General features: G+C 42.9%; 1 protein-coding gene across 2 annotated transcripts in view; it reads left to right on the top strand.

The window, feature by feature from the left end:
* SLC30A10 (solute carrier family 30 member 10) overlaps positions 1-15,519 on the top strand; it is a 34,389-nt gene extending 18,870 nt beyond the window's left edge. Inside the window, exons 1-4 of one of the 2 annotated variants that reach the window (XM_065938314.1) lie at positions 3,010-3,664; positions 4,312-4,389; positions 12,382-12,621; positions 15,032-15,519. In XM_065938314.1, the coding sequence (XP_065794386.1) occupies positions 3,010-3,664; positions 4,312-4,389; positions 12,382-12,621; positions 15,032-15,519 (1,461 nt within the window). Of the gene's footprint in view, positions 1-3,009; positions 3,665-4,311; positions 4,390-12,381; positions 12,622-15,031 lie in introns of those variants that run through there. The other variant, XM_065938315.1, reaches the window with a different exon arrangement.
* The last annotated feature ends 5,189 nt before the right edge of the window (positions 15,520-20,708 follow it).

Below are 20,708 nucleotides of genomic sequence, written 5' to 3'. Positions count from 1 at the left end.
ATGTGGATCACAACAAACTGTGGAAAGTTTTTAAAGAGATGGAAATACCAGACCACCTTACCTGCCTCCTGGGAAATCTGTACGCAGGTCAAGAAGCAGCAGTTAGAACCAGACATGGAATAACAGACTGGTTCCAAATAAGGAAAGGAGAACGTTAAGGCTGTATATTGTCCCCCTGTTTATTTAACTTACATGAAGAGTACATCATGTGAAATGCTGGGCTGGATGAAGCACAAGCTAGAATCAAGATGGCCCGGAGAAATATCAATAACCTCATATATATAGATGACACCACCCTTATGGCAGAAAGTGAAGAAGAACTAAAGAACCCCTTGATGAAAGTGAAAGAAGAGAGTGAAAAAGCTGGCTTAAAACCCAACATTCAAAAAACTAAGATCATGGCATCCAGTCCCATCACTTCATGGCAAATAGATGGGGAAACAGTGGAAACAGTGACAGACTATATTTTTGGGCTCTAAAATCACTGCAGATGGTGACTGCAAGTCATGAAATTAAAAGACTTGGAAGAAAAGTTTACTTGCTTGGAAGAAAAGCTATGACACACCTAGACAGCATATTAAAAAGCAGAGACATTACTTTGTTGACAAAGGTCCATATAGTCAAAGCTATGATTTTTCTAGGAATCGTGATGGATGTGAGAGTGGGACTATAAAGAAAACTGAGCACCGAAGAATTGATGCTTTTGAACTATGGTGTTGGACAAGACTCTCGAGAGCCCTTTGGACTGCAAGGAGATCCAAGCAGTCAATCCTAAAGGAAATCAGTCCTGAGTATTCATTGGAAGGACTGATGCTGAAGCTGAAACTCCAATACTTTGGCCACCTGATGTGAAGAACTGACTCATTGGAAATGACCCTGATGCTGGGAAAGATTGAAGCCAGGAGGAGAAGGGGACGGCATAGGTAGGATAAGATGGTTGGATGGTATCACCAACTTGATGGACATGCGTTTGAGCATGCTCAGGGAGCTGGTGATGGACAGGGAAGCCTGGTGTACTGTAGTCCATGGGGTCACAAAGAGTTGGAGAGGACTGAGCAACTGAACTGACTGAACTAGTGTGGCCCTCTGGATCATTTCACTCTTGCATCCTTTGCCCAGTCTCTTCTTCCTCACTCCACACCTTCTTTTTCTTCCTTTTTTTTTTTTTAAATTAGTAACTAACATTTATTGACTGCTTGCTATTATAATCTGTTACATTATCACTATTATAGTCACTTTATACCTACTAACACATTCAATCTTCACAACCCTATGAGAATACACTATTATTATTCCCTCTTTACATTAGTTAAAACTAGCCGGGACAGTAAAAGAACTTGTGTGAGGCCACTCAGCTTCAAAACTTTCATTGGCCTGTATCTCCTTACTGCTTTTAAGTTTTTGATCATTTTAATATTAATTTTTAGAGAAGACTTTGAAAGATCAATTTCCTCAGTTCTCAATGTAATGATATTTTCCTGGAGGTGGGAAAGGAATGCATAATAGTCTCCCTGAATTTAGAATTTCGAGGCTCACTTGATATTAGGTGGAACGCTCAGATTCAGGAGGTTTTTGCATGATTTTTAAGGACCCTCAGGGACCATTAAAAGACAAAATCATGATTTATAAGGCTAAAGCAATGGATGGAACTAGGATTAGAATGTTCCATGAGTGGATTCTGTGGCTTTTTTGGAGTGAGACATTTTTATTCATTTCCAAGCCAAAACCAGATGTGTGTGTGTGCATGTGTTTATCAATGGTTAAAGTTCAGGAGTTAGGGAATGGGGGAGGGAGAAGAGCGATCATCAGACTTCACCCTCAGATCATTTTCAGAAGGAGAGAAGGGTGTAACATTGAAACAAAAGAAACCTGCAAGGGCTCCCCTACCCCACTCCCTGAACTGACCAGGAGCAAACACCCCTTTTCCAGGACACCTATCCTTGGTTTCTCCCGGAGTCCAGAAGACAGCTCTCTTCTGGGTTCTGTTCACTTGGACCACAGCCTGCTGTCAACAGAAAGGCTCTATTTGGAATAAGTCTTCATGTAGGTCAGTCACTGAACTCTTGAGTATCAGGTCATGTTGGGAGGGACCCACCGGGGTGAGGAGATACTCTCTCCAAAGGAGAACAAGACAAGAACACAGAGGGGGCTGACCTTGGCTTCTTTGGTGGCCCAGGGACCTGCACCTACGACAAAGAAGCTGCCTTTCTGAGCGCTGGGTGGGAGGGCGGGAGGCACAGAAGCCTGATCTGCGCTCTCCCCCAGGGCTGCTCATTCTGTGAGCCAAGATCCTCAAGGGTGACAGGGACGATGCTGGGCCATGAAGGGGTGACAGAAGGGACGACGTGCCCTCTAAGAGGGCTGTGAACAAGAAGAGAGGAATAAAATAGCTCTACCACGGTGGTGTGGAGTGGGAGCTCCGAGTCAGCTCAGACTTCAGCAATGCAAGGCAGGAAACACGAGCAGGGCAGTGGGGGACAGGTCGGCGCTCCCGGGTCAGTGGGGGAATGAATTGGTGTCTGGGCACGTACGCAAAGGTGTTCACGTCCACCACTGCCCACACACCCCACAGCAGTCAAGGTCCTTATCCCTGAGTCAACAGTCACGGCCCCGGTGACCCGAGGGGCTGCAGAAGCGGGTCGTCGGGTGAACCCCACCGCTGCTTAGGGGGTGTCTGTGACGAGTGCCGCGCAGGCACGCCCCCTCTTTCGGGCAGCCCCCCTCTCTGCCCACTTCCGTTCTTAGGCGCACAGACACTGGCCGGTGGCCACGTGCCAAGTGAGGCCGAGCCGCGAGGGAGGGGCAGGTCCCGCCCGGCCCCTCCTTTAGACTCTGGACGTGCAAGGACTGGGGCCGCCGGCCTCCGCCTCCGCCTTATAAGAAGCCCCGGGCGCCGGCGGGCAGGGCGGCCCGGGAGGCGGGGACCGGGGCACCGCGGAGTCCAGGACGCCGCGCCCCACCTGTCGCGGCGGCGGCGGCGGCGGCGCGGGGGCGTCCGGCCGGGCCGGGATGGGCCGCTACTCCGGCAAGACGTGCCGCCTGCTCTTCATGCTCGTGCTCACCGTCGCCTTCTTCGTGGCGGAGCTGGTGTCGGGCTACCTGGGCAATTCCATCGCGCTTCTGTCCGACTCCTTCAACATGCTCTCGGACCTGATCTCGCTGTGCGTGGGGCTGAGCGCCGGCTACATCGCCCGGCGCCCCCGCGGGGGGCTGGGCGCCACCTACGGCTACGCCCGCGCCGAGGTGGTGGGCGCGCTCAGCAACGCCGTCTTCCTCACCGCGCTCTGCTTCACCATCTTCGTGGAGGCCGTGCTGCGCCTGGCCCGGCCCGAGCGCATCGATGACCCCGAGCTGGTACTCATCGTGGGCGCCCTGGGGCTGGCGGTCAACGTGGTGGGGCTGCTCATCTTCCAGGACTGCGCCGCCTGGTTCGCCTGCTGCGGCCGCCGCCGCCGCCGCCGCCAGCAGCAGCAGCAGCAGCAGCACCCGCAGCCCGCGGCCGGGGGCGGCACCCGCGGCGCTTTCGGGGATCCTCAAGGCGCCGAGTGTGGCTGGCACGCCGGGGCCCTGCCCGCCCCCGGCCGCGACTCGGCCGTGACCCTCCGCGCGGCCTCGGTGGACAGGAAGGATGAGAAGGGGGCTACCGTGTTCTCAAACGTAGCAGGTGCCTTTCGGTTGCATCCTCTGGCCCGCGTTGCCCTTCCCTCCTCCCGCGCGGTCCCTTCCTCCTCGCCTCTTTTATACCTGCTTGCTTAAAAGTAATCGATTTCCACTGCAGGCCGGCTTTAGTTCTCTGCCGCTAGCTGAACATATTCCTACAATTTCTTTTTTTCCTCCTGGATCCTTGGGCCCCTCTTCCCCCCTCCCCCTTGTATAGGAGTCTCCTCGTATAGGAGTCTCCTTGTATAGGAGTATTGATTTCCTTGGAGATCGGTTATTATTATTGGGCAACAGATAACACCCCTCCCCCTCCATTGTACGCTATCTGCACCTTGTTCGTCCTTCCGCTTTACGCATCCTTCAGTCCTCTTGCGAGTTAAAGGTTTGGGGGGGATGAGGATGGGTTCCCATGCCTCTTTTTTTTTTTTTTTTTTTTTTTACTTTAACTCTAATGGGAGTGTGAATGAAGTCCAGCGGCCAGTTCCAAGGCTCATTTGAAGGCCAAAATTGCTTCCCTGGGCTGCGTGTTTGGAGAGGCGGGAATCTGGGAAGGTAGTAGGATTTGAAAATAACAAAACTGTATTTTGAGTCCATTGGTTCTTTTTGCTTGTAGAACTTATACACAACACGAGGTTTCTTCTTTGAATGCAGGTGATTCCCTGAACACCCAGAATGAGCCAGAAGAAACGATGAAAAAGGAGAAAAAGTCGGAAGCCCTGAATATCAGAGGTAGGGTTGACTTGGGGTTGAGTTGAAGTCTTTTTCACTGTTGCATACGAACTGCGTTGAACTCTTCATTTCTGTTTGCCTTTTCATAGGTGTGTTAGAAAGTTCGCAGGTTACATGTAGAGACTATGACCTTGGTCTCTTGCCTAATGGTGGCATCGATTCTCTGGAGACAGGGTTGCTAATGATTTATCCTTGCTCTACTTAGGCTTATGCTCATGCTGCCAGCTCCAGGGTCTCCCAGATCTCTGGCTTGCTACTGCTCCATTTTGCCTGCCCATGGATATTATGAACATAAAGCACAGCCTGTTTGAATTGAGTATCATTTTGATAAAGGTTGGAAGAGAGTAGGTGGGATCTATCCAAGGTCATGTCCCAAGTGAACTTGCTCAGTGACCCTCATTGCTTCACTTATTTTGGCCAGAAATATGCTCCTGTGATGGGTCTGTCTGTTGGTTCACTTGAATCTCCACCTCCATGTCCAAAGTGGGGGTTCTGGGGAGATAGAAGGAAGGCACATCACTAGCATCTCTCTACCATGAACTCAAGGTCATAGACCCAGGGCGAAGGTCAGCACTGAGACTTCAAAAGTGCCTTTCTCACCGAACACTAACATGGTATACTACATATCCCCTCTCCAACTTCTTGAGCACATGTTTTTCTTCAGAGAGATTCAAGAAGGGTCAGTCCCCAAACTGATGGAGAATTTCAACAAAGAGTGAAAGTGAAAGTGTTAGTCGATCAATTTTGTTCGACTCTTGGCAACTCCATGGATTATAGCCCACCAGGCTCCCCTGTCCATGGAATTCTCCAGGCAAGAAGACTGGAGTGGGTTGCCATTCACTTCTCCAGGAGATCTTCCCACCCCAGGGATCAAACCCGGGTCTCCTGCATTGCAGGCAGTTTCTTTATAGTCTGAGTTACCAGGGAAGCCAGAACAAAGATTATGCAACCCTTTATCTTTAGTTGGTTTGAGGAAGCTGGAAGTGGCTTAGAAGTAAATATTACAAAGAAAAACAAGTAATACAGAAAACACCTTCAGTTCTGAGAATCTCACATCTGTTTTTTTTTTTTTTAATTTCACTCCTCACATCTGTTTTATAAAGTGATATCCAGAATGAATCTGGTGGGAAAAGCAGAAAAGAACAACAGCAACACATGAGCTCTTAAACATTTCTAAATGAATTAGTTTTTAAAAAAAGTTAACTGCAGTAGGGGAATTTCTAAAAAGTGTGGTGGTGACTCTTTTTGGAAAGAGAATCTATGATGAAAACTCATAATCCTTTAATTTATCCTATTTTTTTAGGTTCGGTTTATATATATATATAATTTAGTGAATTTTTAAAATGGAGTTCACCATCATAGCACTTTACCTTTTCAAAGCACATTCTGTTTTTATTCTTTTTAAATTATGTAGTTGGCATATAACATTAGTTTCAGGTATATAATATAATGATTTGATCTTTGTATAATATTGTGAAGTGATCACCACAGTATAAATATTAACAGATTAATAGCAGTGCATGGTTAATGTCCATCGTTATACATAGTAAGTTTTTATTTTCACCTGATGAGAAATTTTAAGATATACTCTCTTAGCAACTTTCAAATATGGGATACAGTATTATGAATTATAATCACCATGACATACATTGCATCTCTAGGACTTATTTATCTTATAATAAGCCTGTACCTTTTGACTCCATCTACCCATTTTGCGCCCCCCACCACCACCTCTGTCAACCACCAATCTGTTCTCTGTATCTGTGAGCTTGTTTTTTAACTTTTTAAGATGGCACATATGTGAGCTTGTTGGTTATTCATCCTCATCTTATGTTACTGAAAAAGAGAATGGGTAGGTGGAAAGTAGCAAAGAATGAAGAGTAGGTCCCAGTAGATACTGTGACCTTGTTTGAGAAGCATATGTAAGGGAAACTTGGATGATCCTGCTAATTTTCACTCCATAGCTATTGGAACTCCTGGGTAGAAAAACATCAGTGGTGAAGTGCCTTGCCGTACCTAGCTGAGCCCCGTGGTCCACAAGGGCTGACAAAATGCACCCATAGCTCCCATAGAGGTAAAGAATTCAGAGGCAGAAAGATTGGGATTGGGCTCAAGCTGCCTGGGTTTGGGTCTGGGCTCTGCCGCTTAAGAACCAGATGACTTCAGGCAACTTTTGAACCCGCTCAACCTCCCAATCCTTCATCTTTAAAATGAGGATGGCAGTAGTATCCATTTCATGGGGTTATTGTGTAAGGGCCCAGACCTCTGGGAGGTCTGAGATATCTGGGAGCTAACATTTTTATGGAGGGCACACTTGCTCTCAGGCACCATTCATGAATGGGTCACTTAGCATCAGAACACCCTGAAGAGAGGGATTCTATTGTGCTTCAGGCGGTGAGTGGAATTGCTGGGCTCCAATCCAAGCTGCTTCAGGTCCAGGTGAGCTCAGTGCCTGGCTGTGGTTAACAGGAGCCTCTCTGCATTTCAGGCCAAGGAGCAGGCTGGCCTCACCTTGAATCCGTGTTACAGCCGGAAAGGCCTTGGGGAAAGTAGATGCTGGGGCCTTCACTTTACAGATGAGCAAAAGGGACCAGAGATTCTGGTGACTTCTCAGTCACCCCAGCTAACAGTGGAGGGAGGGCTGGGATCTTGGGTTTCCGCTTCACGCTTCCGGCTCTTTCTGTCACCTCGCACTGCCTGGACTCCACCAGGGTGGCCGGCTCCTCCAGTGTCCACAGTCCACTGAATGGTTAGATTTCTGACATTTTAGTCACTGCTTTAGAAAGCAAGACTGTCCTTCCCAGACACTCAGGGGAACAAACAGCTGATGGGAAGTCTTGTGAACAAAAGCCACTTCTTTTTTTTAACTTAAAAATTTTACTGAAGTATAATATACATACTCAGAAGTACACATATCATAAATATGCCATCAGTGGATTTTAGTGAACTGAATACTTCCATGTACAACACCCAGATCAAGAAACAGAAGATACCATCACCCCAGGGGGTCCCCCGCATGCTCCTGTCTAGTCACTGGCTACCCTCCCAGGTCACCACTATTCTGACTTGTAACAGCGTGGGTTCATTGTACCTGCGTTTGTACTTTATATGAATGGAATCTTATAGTCAGTACAGTTTTTTTCCCAGCTTCTTCTACTCAGCATTACATTACATATGATTCATCCATATTGTTGAATGTTGTCCTAGATCATTTATTTTCATTACAATATTCTGTTGTGTGAGTATTCTACCATGTAGTTATCCATTCTTGGTAAATGGACATTTAGGTAACTTTCTGGTTTTGATTTCTAAGAATAGTATGGCAAAAGCTGTCTCTTGAGTTTCTTATTTCAATGGAATAAAAATTGCCTTCTAAAAAACATACCCCGTCTTCTGCTGCAAAGCACAGCAAAAGCACATTTTTAAAAAATTCTCATCAGAGAAACAAATGCCCTTTGTTGTGGTTGATTTTATTTATTAGGCTCAAACATGATCTGTTAAGAAAAACTGCAACAGGGTATCAGAAAGACAATCAACCCTTTTTATTTCAGTATAAATATAAATGGATGAATAACAATCTTGATATCATTTGAAAAGAAATCTCCTGGGATGAAGTATTTCTTTTATTTTATTTTTAATTGGAGTGTAATTGCTTTACAATGTTGTGTTGACTTCTGTTGTACAACCTGAAACAGCTGTTATGTGTACATATATCCCCTCCCTCTTGAGGAGGTGCTTCTTTTTAATTCTTGTGGTTTTTTCTTTTTTTTTTGCCCATCAAGAAAGATCTCCCATCTTTCCTCAGCCGCTTGCTAATGCCCAGTGCCAAGGTACTGTGTTTCCAATCATTCAGTAAATTCAGCACCACTGATATGTGCTGGGACTCACATCAACTTATATCAAGTTTCCAGGCTATACGCCAGTGATTTGGTTTTGTTTTGATCTAAAGACAGCAAGCGAGGGCTAAGGGTCCTGGTTTTGCAAAGCTGCCTGTGAGCACCGTGACTAATCAGGTGACTGGGTTGTCTACTAAGTGGCAATCTTTGCCCCTCAGACAGTACTTACTGCCTGATCTATCTATCTGAATCACAGACGAGGTCTCAGCAGAATCTGCTCGGAAACCTTTATTGCATCCAGAATGAGGCCCTAACACTGCAGACATTCAAGGACTTGCTGTTCTGGTGCCAACGCTGCTTTCTAGACGTTTCTGTCCGTCTGTTCACTCATTTACTGCCTCACCCTTACCCTTTAACAGTCTCCCCTACTTCCCCACTGTTAGCGACTGGGGTTCTTGGCCTCCTTAATCAATAAACATTGATCAGAGGCCAGACAAGAAATTCAAGGGTGCTCAGCAAACTGCAGGCACTCCGATAACCTACTGTTGTTTAGTTGCTCATTCATGTCTGACTCTTGCAGCCCTGCAGCTATAGTCTGCCAGGCCCCTCTGTCCATGGAATTTTCCAGGCAACAGTACTGGAGTGGGTTGCCATTTCCTCCTCCAGGGGATCTTCTGGACCCAGGAATCGAACCCATGTCTCCTGCATTTTGGGGGGTTGGAGGTGAGTGAGAACAAGTAACAGTTTAGCTGTTTCCCCATATGGGGTGAAGGTAGGGCCAGGCCAGGGACTGGGTTGGAGAAGTGGCTTCCTTAGGCGGTTTGCCCACCCCTTTGGTAGTGATGTGTGCTGGGGGCATGCTCAGCGCCTTGCTTTTGCTCCAGGCGCTTCAGAAGTGGAAGTTGGGCTTTTTGGTCTTTTTGTATCTTGCTATTCATAATTTGCCCCAACTGCTCATACACCCAGCTATTTTTAGTCCCTTATAGTCTCTTTGTATTCTGTTGCTGGAGGAGGCCTTTGTCCAGTTGCAAGCACTGCAACAAGGAGTGCCAGGTTTCAGGTCCCAGCCGGTCCCATTATTTAATGGTGGGACACCTCACCTCACTCATAGAGTGGGTGAGGAAAGTGTTTAGGCAGGGAGGTCTGGTTTGAGTTCTGTCTCTGCCTTTCACTAGCTGGGTGACCTTGGGCAAGCCCAGTATCCTCTTTGAGTTTCAGTTTCCTTATCTATGTAAGGGGGATAATAGCAGTGTGGACATCACTGTGTTATTGTGAGAAATACGTGCTGGTTGGAACAGCACAGAGGATTCCCTTAACGAATTGCCTCCCCATCGGTTCAGTGCACTTACTTCTCAGTGGGTTTTCAGATGTTGTTTGATGTCCTCTTCAGAGCTAGCTTCTTTGGGAAGTGAGGCGGACGTTATTCCCATCCCCTGTTCACCAGTGAGAATCTTGCTGCTGTAAGAGGTTGATGTTCACAAGGTCCATGAGTCATAAAGGGAGATCGTCAGGTCTGTCTCTCACGTTGCCTCACAAGTCTTCATCTGCAGCCTCATTCCAGTTCTGTGCTTGGAACACATTCTGTCTGAGTTTCCCTGCCTGGGACATCTTTGCCTTTTGAAGTCTGCCTCCTCTTTGGAGGCTTGCCGGTCTCTTGAGAAGCCTTTCCTGAAATTTCCCATCATAGGAAATAGTCCTCCCTCTAGAAGTTACTGACCTACTTATCTCAGAATCCTGCCAGTGAACTGTGGTCCCCAGAAGATAAAGACCATATCTGTGTGGGAGGCCAGAAAACACACCACTCAGGATTTTAGTGACATGATGCTGTCAGCAGTTTTTCAAACAGAAGGTCACAATAGTTTGGGTCATAAAATCAATTTAGTAGAGTATGATCCTCATTTAGAAAATGAACTAGAATGGAATGAAATATAAAAATAGTAATAAATCCTGTGTAAGGACAGGTTTTTTTTTTTTTTTCCAGAAATATTTGTTTCAGTGTACATTTGTGCCTGGGCTAGGATGCAAAATAGGGTTCTTACTGTGGATTATGTGAAAAATAAGTTTGAACATTTTTTTCTTAGGAACGGGTAGTGGGACTTCTCAGAAGGAGAATCTGAAACCGGAATCTGGGACTTGGATGGAGCAGGATATGTAATGGTTCTCTAGTCAGACTATGCAGACTTATATCCCCACTCAAACATGTTTCAGCTGTGTGATCTTGGATAAGTCACTTAGCTACTCTGTGCCTCAGTTTCCTCATTTGTAAAACGGAGAAACTAACCACTTCAGAGAGTCCTCAAAAGCACTTAATGTATAAATATCAATACAGACAACTTACAACAATGTCTGGTGTATATATCTTGGCTATCATTACAGTTATTCTTACTAAGAGGCAGAAGTTACTTTGTATTGTGAGAGTTCTGACTAATTAACCAGAAAATACTTTTTAGGTGTCTAGATGGTATGCCTCCAGTGCTAAAATATAAACAAAGGAAATTTAGGGTACAACCCTCACCCTTATGTTACTTATAGTCTAAATGAAGAGTGAAAAAGAGAATGACAGTCTCAGGCAATGAAAATGATGTTGAGTGCATAAAGGCAATAATTGGTCTTCATATTTTTATGGTAGTGTTTTGTACTGCCCTGGGGTAAGTTAAAGCTTTGATCTTCAGTTTCTTCTCGAGCCCAACTCTTGGGAACATTTTGGGTTTTTCTTGGTGGCTGAGGACAGGGACTGGGAAGTAAGACACCCCTGTGGGGGTGGGGTGGACAGAGTGGGCACAGAATTAAAAAATCGGACTGTTTAATGTATTTATTGAATCAGGATCCTATTACCATTAGTAAACACTCAGCCTGAAGGAGATGTGGGGATTCCTTTTATTCTTGTACTTCTTTGGTGGGGGAGAAGTTGCCACAATTTACATTTGGTATGTTTTCAAAATGTCATTTGACACCATGATGCTACTCAGAAACTGCCAAGAGGAAGAGTTAGCCTCTTCTAAGTGGAACGATTCAGTCGCAGTCATGAGTGAGTTTGTTAGTATTTTAGATCATTATTAATTCTATTGAGTGAATCTGGGACACTGAGAGACAGAGCAGATCTTAGTTCATATGCTTTCTTCTAGAGAAGCGCTTTGAAAATTTTTATCTGCATTTGAATCACCTGGGGACCTTATTAAAATGCAGAATTGGACTCAAAAGATTGGAAGTGGGGCCTGAGATTCTATATGTCTCACGAGCTTCTAGGTGATGCTGAAGCTGCCAACCATACTTTGAAGAGAGAGATTCTGATGTACAGAAAATAAAAAAAAACCCCAAACTCCAAAAATGTTATGTTTATACTGTATAATCCTTCTGACAAATCTTCACCTAATTCACTAAATTCCAATTTGGTCTGGGCTTCCCTGGTCGCTCAGACAGTAAAGAATCCACCTGCAATGTGGGAGACCTGGGTTCGATCCCTGGGTTGGGAAGATCCTCTGGAGGAAAGTATGGCAGCCTACTCTGGTTTCCTTGCCTGGAGAATCCCCATGGACAGAGGTGCCTGGCAGGCTGTAGTCCATGGGGTCGCAAAGAGTCAGATAGGACTGAGTGACTAAGCATAGTTTATTTAGTCGGTGTCCAACAAACGATTGGACACTTAGATCTTCTTTGCTGGGATGACATGTTTTCTGTATCATAATTAAAGCTTTTCTTAGTGGTTCCCTTAAGTAAAGGCAACCCCAATTTTTGTTATCTGTAGAATTTAAATGTTATTTTATTGAGATAAAGAGTTCTTTAGTGGGGACATTCCGGAGGATCTCTTAGACCCAATGCAGTTTAAGTGACCACAGGCTAAGTGAAAAGTAGGCAAATGCATTTAAGGAAGGGAATGTGGCACTTTGAACTAACCCAGTCTGTCTTCCCGCAGGTGTTTGCAGCTCAGAATCTTCCTAGGCTATTCCGGGTTCTTTGGGTCATGGGAAGGTGGTCTGGGGTTTTGTTTTTCTGTGATGCAATGGTCATTGTGTTTGCTTTCTAATCTAACCTGCTGTTCTAACAGAACAGAAAAAAAGTAGCAACAGGTATTCATAGAGCTGGGAAGCCAAGTCACTGAGTGTCACGAGGCTCCCAAACGTGGATCTGGGCTTGACTGATCTTTCTTTCTTCCCCGCAGGGGTACTTTTGCATGTGATGGGGGATGCCCTGGGGTCAGTGGTGGTGGTGATCACGGCCATCATATTCTATGTGCTTCCCCTGAAACGTGAGGACCCATGTAACTGGCAGTGCTACATTGACCCCAGCCTGACTGTCGTCATGGTCATCATCATTTTATCATCTGCCTTCCCACTCATCAAGGAGACCGCTGCCATTCTGTTGCAGATGGTCCCCAAAGGCGTCAACATGGAAGAGCTGAGTAAGTCATGCCATTCTGATCTCAAACTGCTGCCCACTGAATGTTCTTCAGGCCAAAGCGCCAGCATTATTTCAGAGCAGTGTTTGATTTATGTATCTTGAAATATTTTAAATCACTATGCAATTGAGATATCCTTCTATGTTTCGTAGGTGACTTCAGCTACTAAGATGACTCGCAGCTCTGAGAACCAGAGGTCCTTTTTAGCCCATCGTTCTCTGAACTTACCACGAGTTTTTGAGAACGTGTTCCTTGGGCAGTCCCTATTAACATTCCTGGGCTATTTATTGACCTTCATGTCCGGGATTTATTCTAACTCAGATAAGGCCACTCTGCCCAGGACTTGGTTTTTATTCCCCCTATTCTGAAAATATGAATCATTCCCTCATATTCTAGATCCTGCTTTCTAGTTAGTTGATTTTTGTGGGCATGCAAGTCAGTGTGTGTCTTAAAACACAGGAAAATGGATCATGTTTCAATCCACTCATTCAGTAGTGAAATATGTTTCTTTGCTTTGCTCAAACAGAAGGTCAAGCTCTCACTTCAGTTTATGTGCATCTGAGAATAACATTTTTAGAGATCTTGTAGAATGTCTAAATGGGAGCTCTCCAGGTGTTGGTGAGAAACTGAATGTACAGCTTTAGTTCTAGTGTTTCTAAATAGAAAGAATGTTTTTATAGGAAAATAATTTTTTTTCATGAATCTTTGCTATTTTTCTATCATTACTTCATCAGTGAGACAGTGGACATGAACTAAAGCCCAGGCCCACTATGTGGCTGAGAATTGGAAGATCTTATTTCATGACAACTAGCTGAAATTAGATTTGATGGGTCTTAATACACTGTATTGCCATGGCTAGGCTTTCCCTCCAGAGGCATGATTTACAGTGTGACTGTTCTGCATGCCTAATCTTCGCGCAGTGCTGCAGGCTGGGGAGGACAGAGGTGAAGGAGGCTCTTTCCAGGGGCTTGTTTCCTCATGGGTAAAGCAAAATAAACCTATATTGGGTTGACCAAAAAGTTCTTTGGGGTTCTTCCATAACATCTCTTGGAAAAACCTGAACGAACTTTTGGCCAACTCAATGGCAATTTATGATATATATTCTTTTATTGCCTTTTAACAAAGTTGTATATATATATATGTATATGTATATGTATATGTATATGTGTCTGTATATATCCCTGGAGAAGGGAAAGGCTACCCACTCCAGTATTCTGGCCTGCAGAATACCATGGACCATGTAGTCTATGGGATCACAAAGAGTTGTACGTGACTGAGCGACTTTCACACACATACACATATATATGTATATATATAAAGCAGATATTAATATTAAAATTAGACTGTAATAACAATAGCAACACTTTAATGGCACTGATTACATGCTAGGTAATATTGTCGAGGTGCTTTGCTTATATTAACTCATTTTAATCTTAAAATAATCCTATGAGGTACTGTGATTATCTTAATTTCCGGATAAGGAAACTGAGGCACAGAGGGACTGGGTAAGGTCATGCAGGTTCTGTAGGTAGTAAATGACTAAACTGGGATTCAGACTAGCTGGCTATAGGTTGCTTGGATTCACTGTTCAATACCATGTTTCTAACTGCTAGAAAGTATGAAAAATATAGAAGAGCCTAAATAAGAAAATAGAAATCGTTCATAACCTACCACCCAAAAATTAACACTCAATATTTTTGTGTCAGTCATTCACTGAAACAAGACTTTATCTGTCTAAAAATTTTTGTATTTGTATATACACAGTTTCATTAAAAAAAGGGGAAAAGATCATGCCACATATACAGTCCAGCTATTGGCTTTTTCACTTAAAAATACCTTATAAACCTTTCCTCATATCCTTAAATATGCAGTTTACTTTTTCACAACTATGTCACCATCTGTCACATAATTGGCTAACTATTTCCTTGCTGTTTCCATTTTTTTTTTCATTAACACAAAAAGTATTGCCCACACCATTCTCATATGTAAATATTTGGTTGTTTCCTTTCAGTTAAGTTCCTAGTATTAGAATTGCTGCTAAAAGTTTTTGATCTATATTGCCAAATTCCCTTTAAAAAAGGCATCCTATTTTATATTCCCATACCAGTCCATCAGAGCACTTAATGCCTTGTACCCTCAACAACCTGGGCATTTTGGGAGGGCTGTTGTGAAACTTATTTTCTTGAATTGCCTTTTATGGGCTAACCCTGTATGTTGGAGGAACTCAAGAGAGGAAGAAGAAGATTATGGGGAAATGTACTCATATAGGTACAGCTATTTTCCTTTCTTTATTCGTAATAATGACATCATGCTGGTGAGAAGGCTTTTGTAAAGGGACCCTACCTGTCCCACAGTGGTTCCATGTCCAATTACAGCCCTCACCTAGGCTATTGTTTTCTCTTCCTTATTCTAGTGAGTAAGCTCTCTGCTGTGCCTGGAATTAGCAGTGTCCATGAAGTCCACATCTGGGAGCTTATAAGTGGGAAGATCATTGCCACTCTGCACATCAAGTATCAGCAGGATGGGGGAGATCATGATGCCAACAGAAAAATTCGAGAAATCTTCCACAATGCCGGAATCCACAATGTGACCATGCAGTTTGAGAAGGCGGACCTGAAGGAGCCCTTGGAGCAGAAGGACTTGCAGTTGCTCTGCAGCTTCCCTTGCATCGCCAACAGCTGCGCCAAGCAATTGTGCTGTCCCCCTGGGGCCCTGCCACTGGCCCATGTCAATGGCTGTGCGGAGCACAATGGCTGTCCCCCGTTGGACATGTCCCAGAGTGATGGCCTTGGTAGACTACAGACCACCGAAGTGGCTATTGAAGTATCTTTGGAAGATCATGGACAAGCTCTTGGCAAACCTCAGGAGGACTCACATTATGTCAACAGCACACATTTTTAATCTAGTGCCCAATCAGTAAGACTATATAGACGAGACACTTTGGAACCACTCGCTTGGCTTGTAGGAAGAGCTTTGACGGCTGTAGGCACTGGCCAGACTCGAAGTGAGCACGCTCCGTAAGCGGCTGGTGGTTTGGGATGCTAGTTGAACTGGTCTGTTAATTGTTATGTGACCGAGAACTCCTTTACATTATCCTAGGTGTTTCATGCTGCTCTTCAACAGTTTTGTTTGAACATTTATTTTCTGAAGCAAATGAACTAGTGCACACATCAGGGACATTGAAGGCTGGGACTCAATGATTGTGGACGCAGGATTCAAACTAGCTTTTTGTTTTAAATTGACTAGAACTTCTAGCTGACTCTCAGGTGAGCTCATAGCCAAGTACGTCAAAAACAATTTAAGAACCATAACAGCTATATTCTTTTCCATTCCACTGGGAGACCATAAAAGAGAAAAGTTAGGTAATCCTGTCATGGCAGAAGTTTTTTTTCTTTGACTCATTTTTGAATGAATGTAAAATGAATACCTAGTAAGGTAGAAAATATTCTCAGAGCTTTAGAATATGTTGAGTTTACGGAGGATGTGGAAAGTCGGGAAGAAAATGAATTTGATGATTTCTTCATTTCAGGAAGTGGTGAGAAAAAGACTTTCTGCTGTGAACTACAACTATTCAGTTCAGTTCAGTTCAGTTCAGTTCAGTCGCTCAGTCATGTCCGACTCTTTGCGACCCCATTGACTGCAGCATGCCAGGCTTCCCTGTGCATCACCAACTCCTGGAGCCTGCTCAAACTCATGTCCATCGAGTCGGTGATGCCGTCCAACCATCTCATCCTCTGTTGTCCCCTTCTTTTCCTGCCTTCAATCTTTCCCAGCATCAGAGTTATTTCCAATGAGTCAGTTCCTCACATCAGGTGGCCAAAGTATTGGAGCTTCAGCTTCACACCAGTCCTTCCAATGAATATTCAGGACTGATTTCTTTTAGGATTGACTGGTTTGATCTCCTTGCAGTCCAAGGGACTCTCAAAAGTCTTCTCCAACACCACAGTTCAAAAGCATCAATTCTTCTGCACTCAGTTTTCTTCATGGTCCAACTCTCACATCCATACATGACCACTGGAAAAACCATAGCTTTGACTAGATGGACCTTTGTTGGCAAAGTAATGTCTCTGCTTTTTAATATGCTGTCTAGGTTGGTCATAGCTTTTCTTCCAAGGAGTAAGCGTCTTTTAATTTCATGCACCATCTGCAGTGATTTTGGAGCCCGAGAAAATAAACTACAACTATAGGTTGCTTCAAATGTTTAAGTATATAAGATGCTTGTGTTTTTCACTTGGAAGTATGGGAATATCTCTACTTCTTTAAGTATGACACAATACTTAAATACTGTCTTTTAGAGTCAGTCCAGTGGGGACTGATATTTATTGCTTGTTGATTTGCTTATTTACCCAAATTTCCCTTGTGTTTTCTTTTATATGATCACATTGATCTATGTAGCATTTATCATGAGAAAATGAGCATTCTCAGGATAGAAGAATATATGACACTTGAGTGTGCATTCTCACCCCCCAAATAAGCTAGATTGACTTTCTTCTAATTGGATATATTTTAGGATATTTATTATAGTTGTCAACTAACAATTTGATTAAAAAGTGTGTGTCCAAGGGAGAAACAAGCATTTATTAAATTGCTGCCTTTAATGTGTTTCAAGGAGGATACATCTTTCTTTCTCTGACCCATATTACCAAGCTTCAAATACATTTATTACAATCTGATTTGCTTCCGAAGTCGACCTATATTAGTATTGGAGAAACATCTGTCACATGTTTAACAAATTGTTTAGGCAGCAGTGTTTTAACCAACAGTCTCAAAATAGGTATAAGTAAATGGGAGGTGCCTTACTAGAGAACTAGAATCTTCTTTGATGGGTTGCAAAATTGACTGAGAAAGATCATCCTTTAGACTGTAAGCGTTGAGTCTGCATGGTCTGGAATCTGCACAGTTCTTGTAAGAAGTTATGGGTTGGAAACAGAAAAGGCCCCCACATTTTTCAGCACAAACACCATTAAAAATCTGTCTTTGTTTTAAATTCTAAAGGTGAAGTAAAGAAGCAACTGTGGTCAGTAGAACAGGAAATTTTTTATTCCTGTTAAATTCATTATCTGAGTTTAAATTGGCCATGAATTACATAAATATAAAAATGCCTAAATATGTTTTTATCCCTAGAAGTTTATTAAGCATATATACTTAGTGGTATTATATAGAGTAGCCTGGCAGGCTACAGTTTATAGGGTTGCAATGAGTTGGACACGACTGAAGTGACATAGCACATACACACGCACATAGTATATATTGTAGTGTATGTAGACTTAGTAGCTAAAACGAGAGTAAATATAAGACATCTTTATTTTTAATGTTAAAAGTATGGCATGTACTCACACAAAACGAGGATTCTTTGTGAAACTCACCACAGTAGTATGTGGATCAAATTCTCTCGTGTAAATGTTGGTTGGAATACATTAATTGGAGTCAAAGAAGAAATTTGTCTTTCACTTCCAGATTTGAAGGTCTAATTTGATTTCATATCATTCTGCTTTCATGAAAAAGAGAAAAATATCACTTTATAGTTTTTGTGCAGCTGGATAAAGGAATGCATGTTAGTTTACATTCAAGTAATATTCTTTAATTAATCTCTAAAGTATTTGTCTGCAAAGGAAAAGGCTCTTAATTCCAACATAATTAAATCTAACCTCAGGAAATTATCTTGATGGACACTTACGAACATACCAAATTATGGAATACAGTTTGGCTTGGTGTGTTTAATAATGTCCAAACAAGCTAATTAAGTGCAATATTTTTGTATTGGGTTAAGTGTTAGCATTTGCCGCCTCAGGCATGTGATGCTTGCTCTATGGTATTTTTACTTGGGCTTTACTCTCCCTTTTAGCCTACATTTAACTTCTCCCAAGGCAATGCAAGAGTTTTCTTTTTCCCTTTGCTTATTGGCCATGGTGCCCGAGGAACAGTGAATTTAAACAACACTCTTTTTTTTCTGAGATTAGAAAAATCCTGCTACCCAGTTTAGCATTGCTGTGTGTTTAGGTTAGTTCCAGAAAAATTCCCTCTTTGTCCCTAGGAACTGAAAATAACTTTTTAAGCGTCTAAGGAATCCTTTGGGTATCAGATCAGAACCAGCGATCAGGCCCACTAACCTGGGGACACAAGGCAATACTTAACCATTGCCTCCTATTTCTATGGAAAGAGTCCTTCCCACATTATTTCAGCACTAGTTGTAGGAAATACCATGTCTGCTTTTGTTTCCCAAATTTCAACTCTTTGAAAACAGGTTGATTTTTTTCTTGTATTTGGCCACTATGAATGTTCATTGGGCTATCAGGCTCCATTGTTGACAGAAAAAAATATTATCCCTTTAATTTTTTGTTCAATAAAATAAGGAGACATTGAGGAAGAACTTAGAATGTTCTCCATACTTAGCTACTTTTTGTTTTTTTTTTTTCCTTACTTCTCTTTTTGGCCACCAACTGGCCAGTCTTTAGTGGAGGTAAATCAGGAACTGAAAAGTTCAGTTGGAAGGAGTACTTTGAATGTCAAAGAGATCACTGAGATAGATTTGGATTATAATAAGGCAGCTGCCTTTCGAGGTAGTAAGAGTTTTTTTTTTTTTTTTTTTAATTTTTTTTATGCCAGATCTTAGTTTCCGGACCAGGGATCCAATCGTGCTTCCTGCACTGGGAATGCAGAGTTAACCACTGGACTTCCCAGGGAAGTCCCTATTAAGCTGTGCCAATCTTGACCTTCTGAACTGGATAACTCTTGTGTTGTGTGGGGCTGTCTGGTGCCTTGTAGGATTTTTAGCAACATCCCTTGACCTCTACCCACTAGATGCCAGTAATGTCCCCCTGAGTTGTGACAACCAACAATGCTCCCAGACAATGCCACAGGCCTCCCAGGAAGCAGAATAGCCCCTAGTTCTACGAGCCTTTGACTTAACCTAAGGGTTCTTGAGGGATATTGTGGATGAAAGACCTTCGAGGGTCCAACAATCCTTTTAATATAATCACTCTACAGAATTTGCTCTTTAAAAAAATAATTTTAAAAAATGAGACCAAACTGTAAAAATACAGTCATTTTTATATAGGAATTTGGATATTTAAAGAAAAATACAACTTGGAAAAAATAAAGCCTTTACCTATCTGATTATACAGTTCATACCATTTAACAGTGAATAAAATGCGCTCACTATTCTGTGATGATCTCTTCAACTTTTGACTATCCTCAATTTGATGGACTCACTGCCAAATGAGAAGGGCACATCAGCATGATTGATTCTTGCAGTTAACGTGCTTAGTTTTCCACTGATTTTAAACCTGATATTTTTTGTTATTGGTCCCTGACAAACAGCTCGTCTTAGGGCTAATGACAAATTCAGGCGAAAAACAATTTGTTTTGTTGTTCATGACTCATTTACTCCTTTGCCAAATCATATCCATTTTTTCCCCCAAGAGGACAAAATACATCTCCTGATTTAAATTTTCCCAGATCTAATGTATCTTCACACTCTTGCAATTAAAGATTGTGAAAAAAGACTGGTTTAAAAGCAATGATGAAACATGACCTAGTTTGGGTTTTTATTTAAGACTGAGTAAGCATGCCTATTGTATAGCCCTGTTGTTGACTTGATAAATTATCACCTATCTGTGCTTCTGAGTGTATTTGCATGTGATTAGCCACAGGAATAAAACAGAAATGAAGTTGTTGAATCTGGAAACTGGCTGCTCAAATGAAACTTGCATCAGCCTCTAGTCTTCACTGTCATCTGAATGTTCTTAGGAATTTGGAATTTAGCTAATGAAGATGTATCATTTTTTAGTGGAACTTTTCAGGTATTTCTTTCTGGACTTTTTTTTGTTTACATGGAACTTTCTTGCATATTGCTAGATGGATCAGTGGTCTCCTTTCGGTACAAAGCCAAGACACTGAACCTGCTCTGAATTCTGATGGGAATAATCCGGAAAGGACATGGATTTTCAGGGGAGAATGACTCCTTCCTAGAGGTCTGAAACTATGTTACAGTATTGTGGAGTTCTGTTGCTTGAAGTCTTCCTTCTGTCCTCACAGGTGATTTTGCCAAAGTATAATTGTCACATTTGGGGGAGTTATTAAAACTCTAA

The sequence above is a fragment of the Muntiacus reevesi genome, chromosome 5, assembly GCF_963930625.1.
Source record: "Muntiacus reevesi chromosome 5, mMunRee1.1, whole genome shotgun sequence".
In the NCBI taxonomy this organism is placed as follows: Eukaryota; Metazoa; Chordata; class Mammalia; order Artiodactyla; family Cervidae; genus Muntiacus; species Muntiacus reevesi.
Note: the sequence above shows the minus strand (reverse complement) of the source record. Positions and strands in the feature narration are given on the sequence as shown.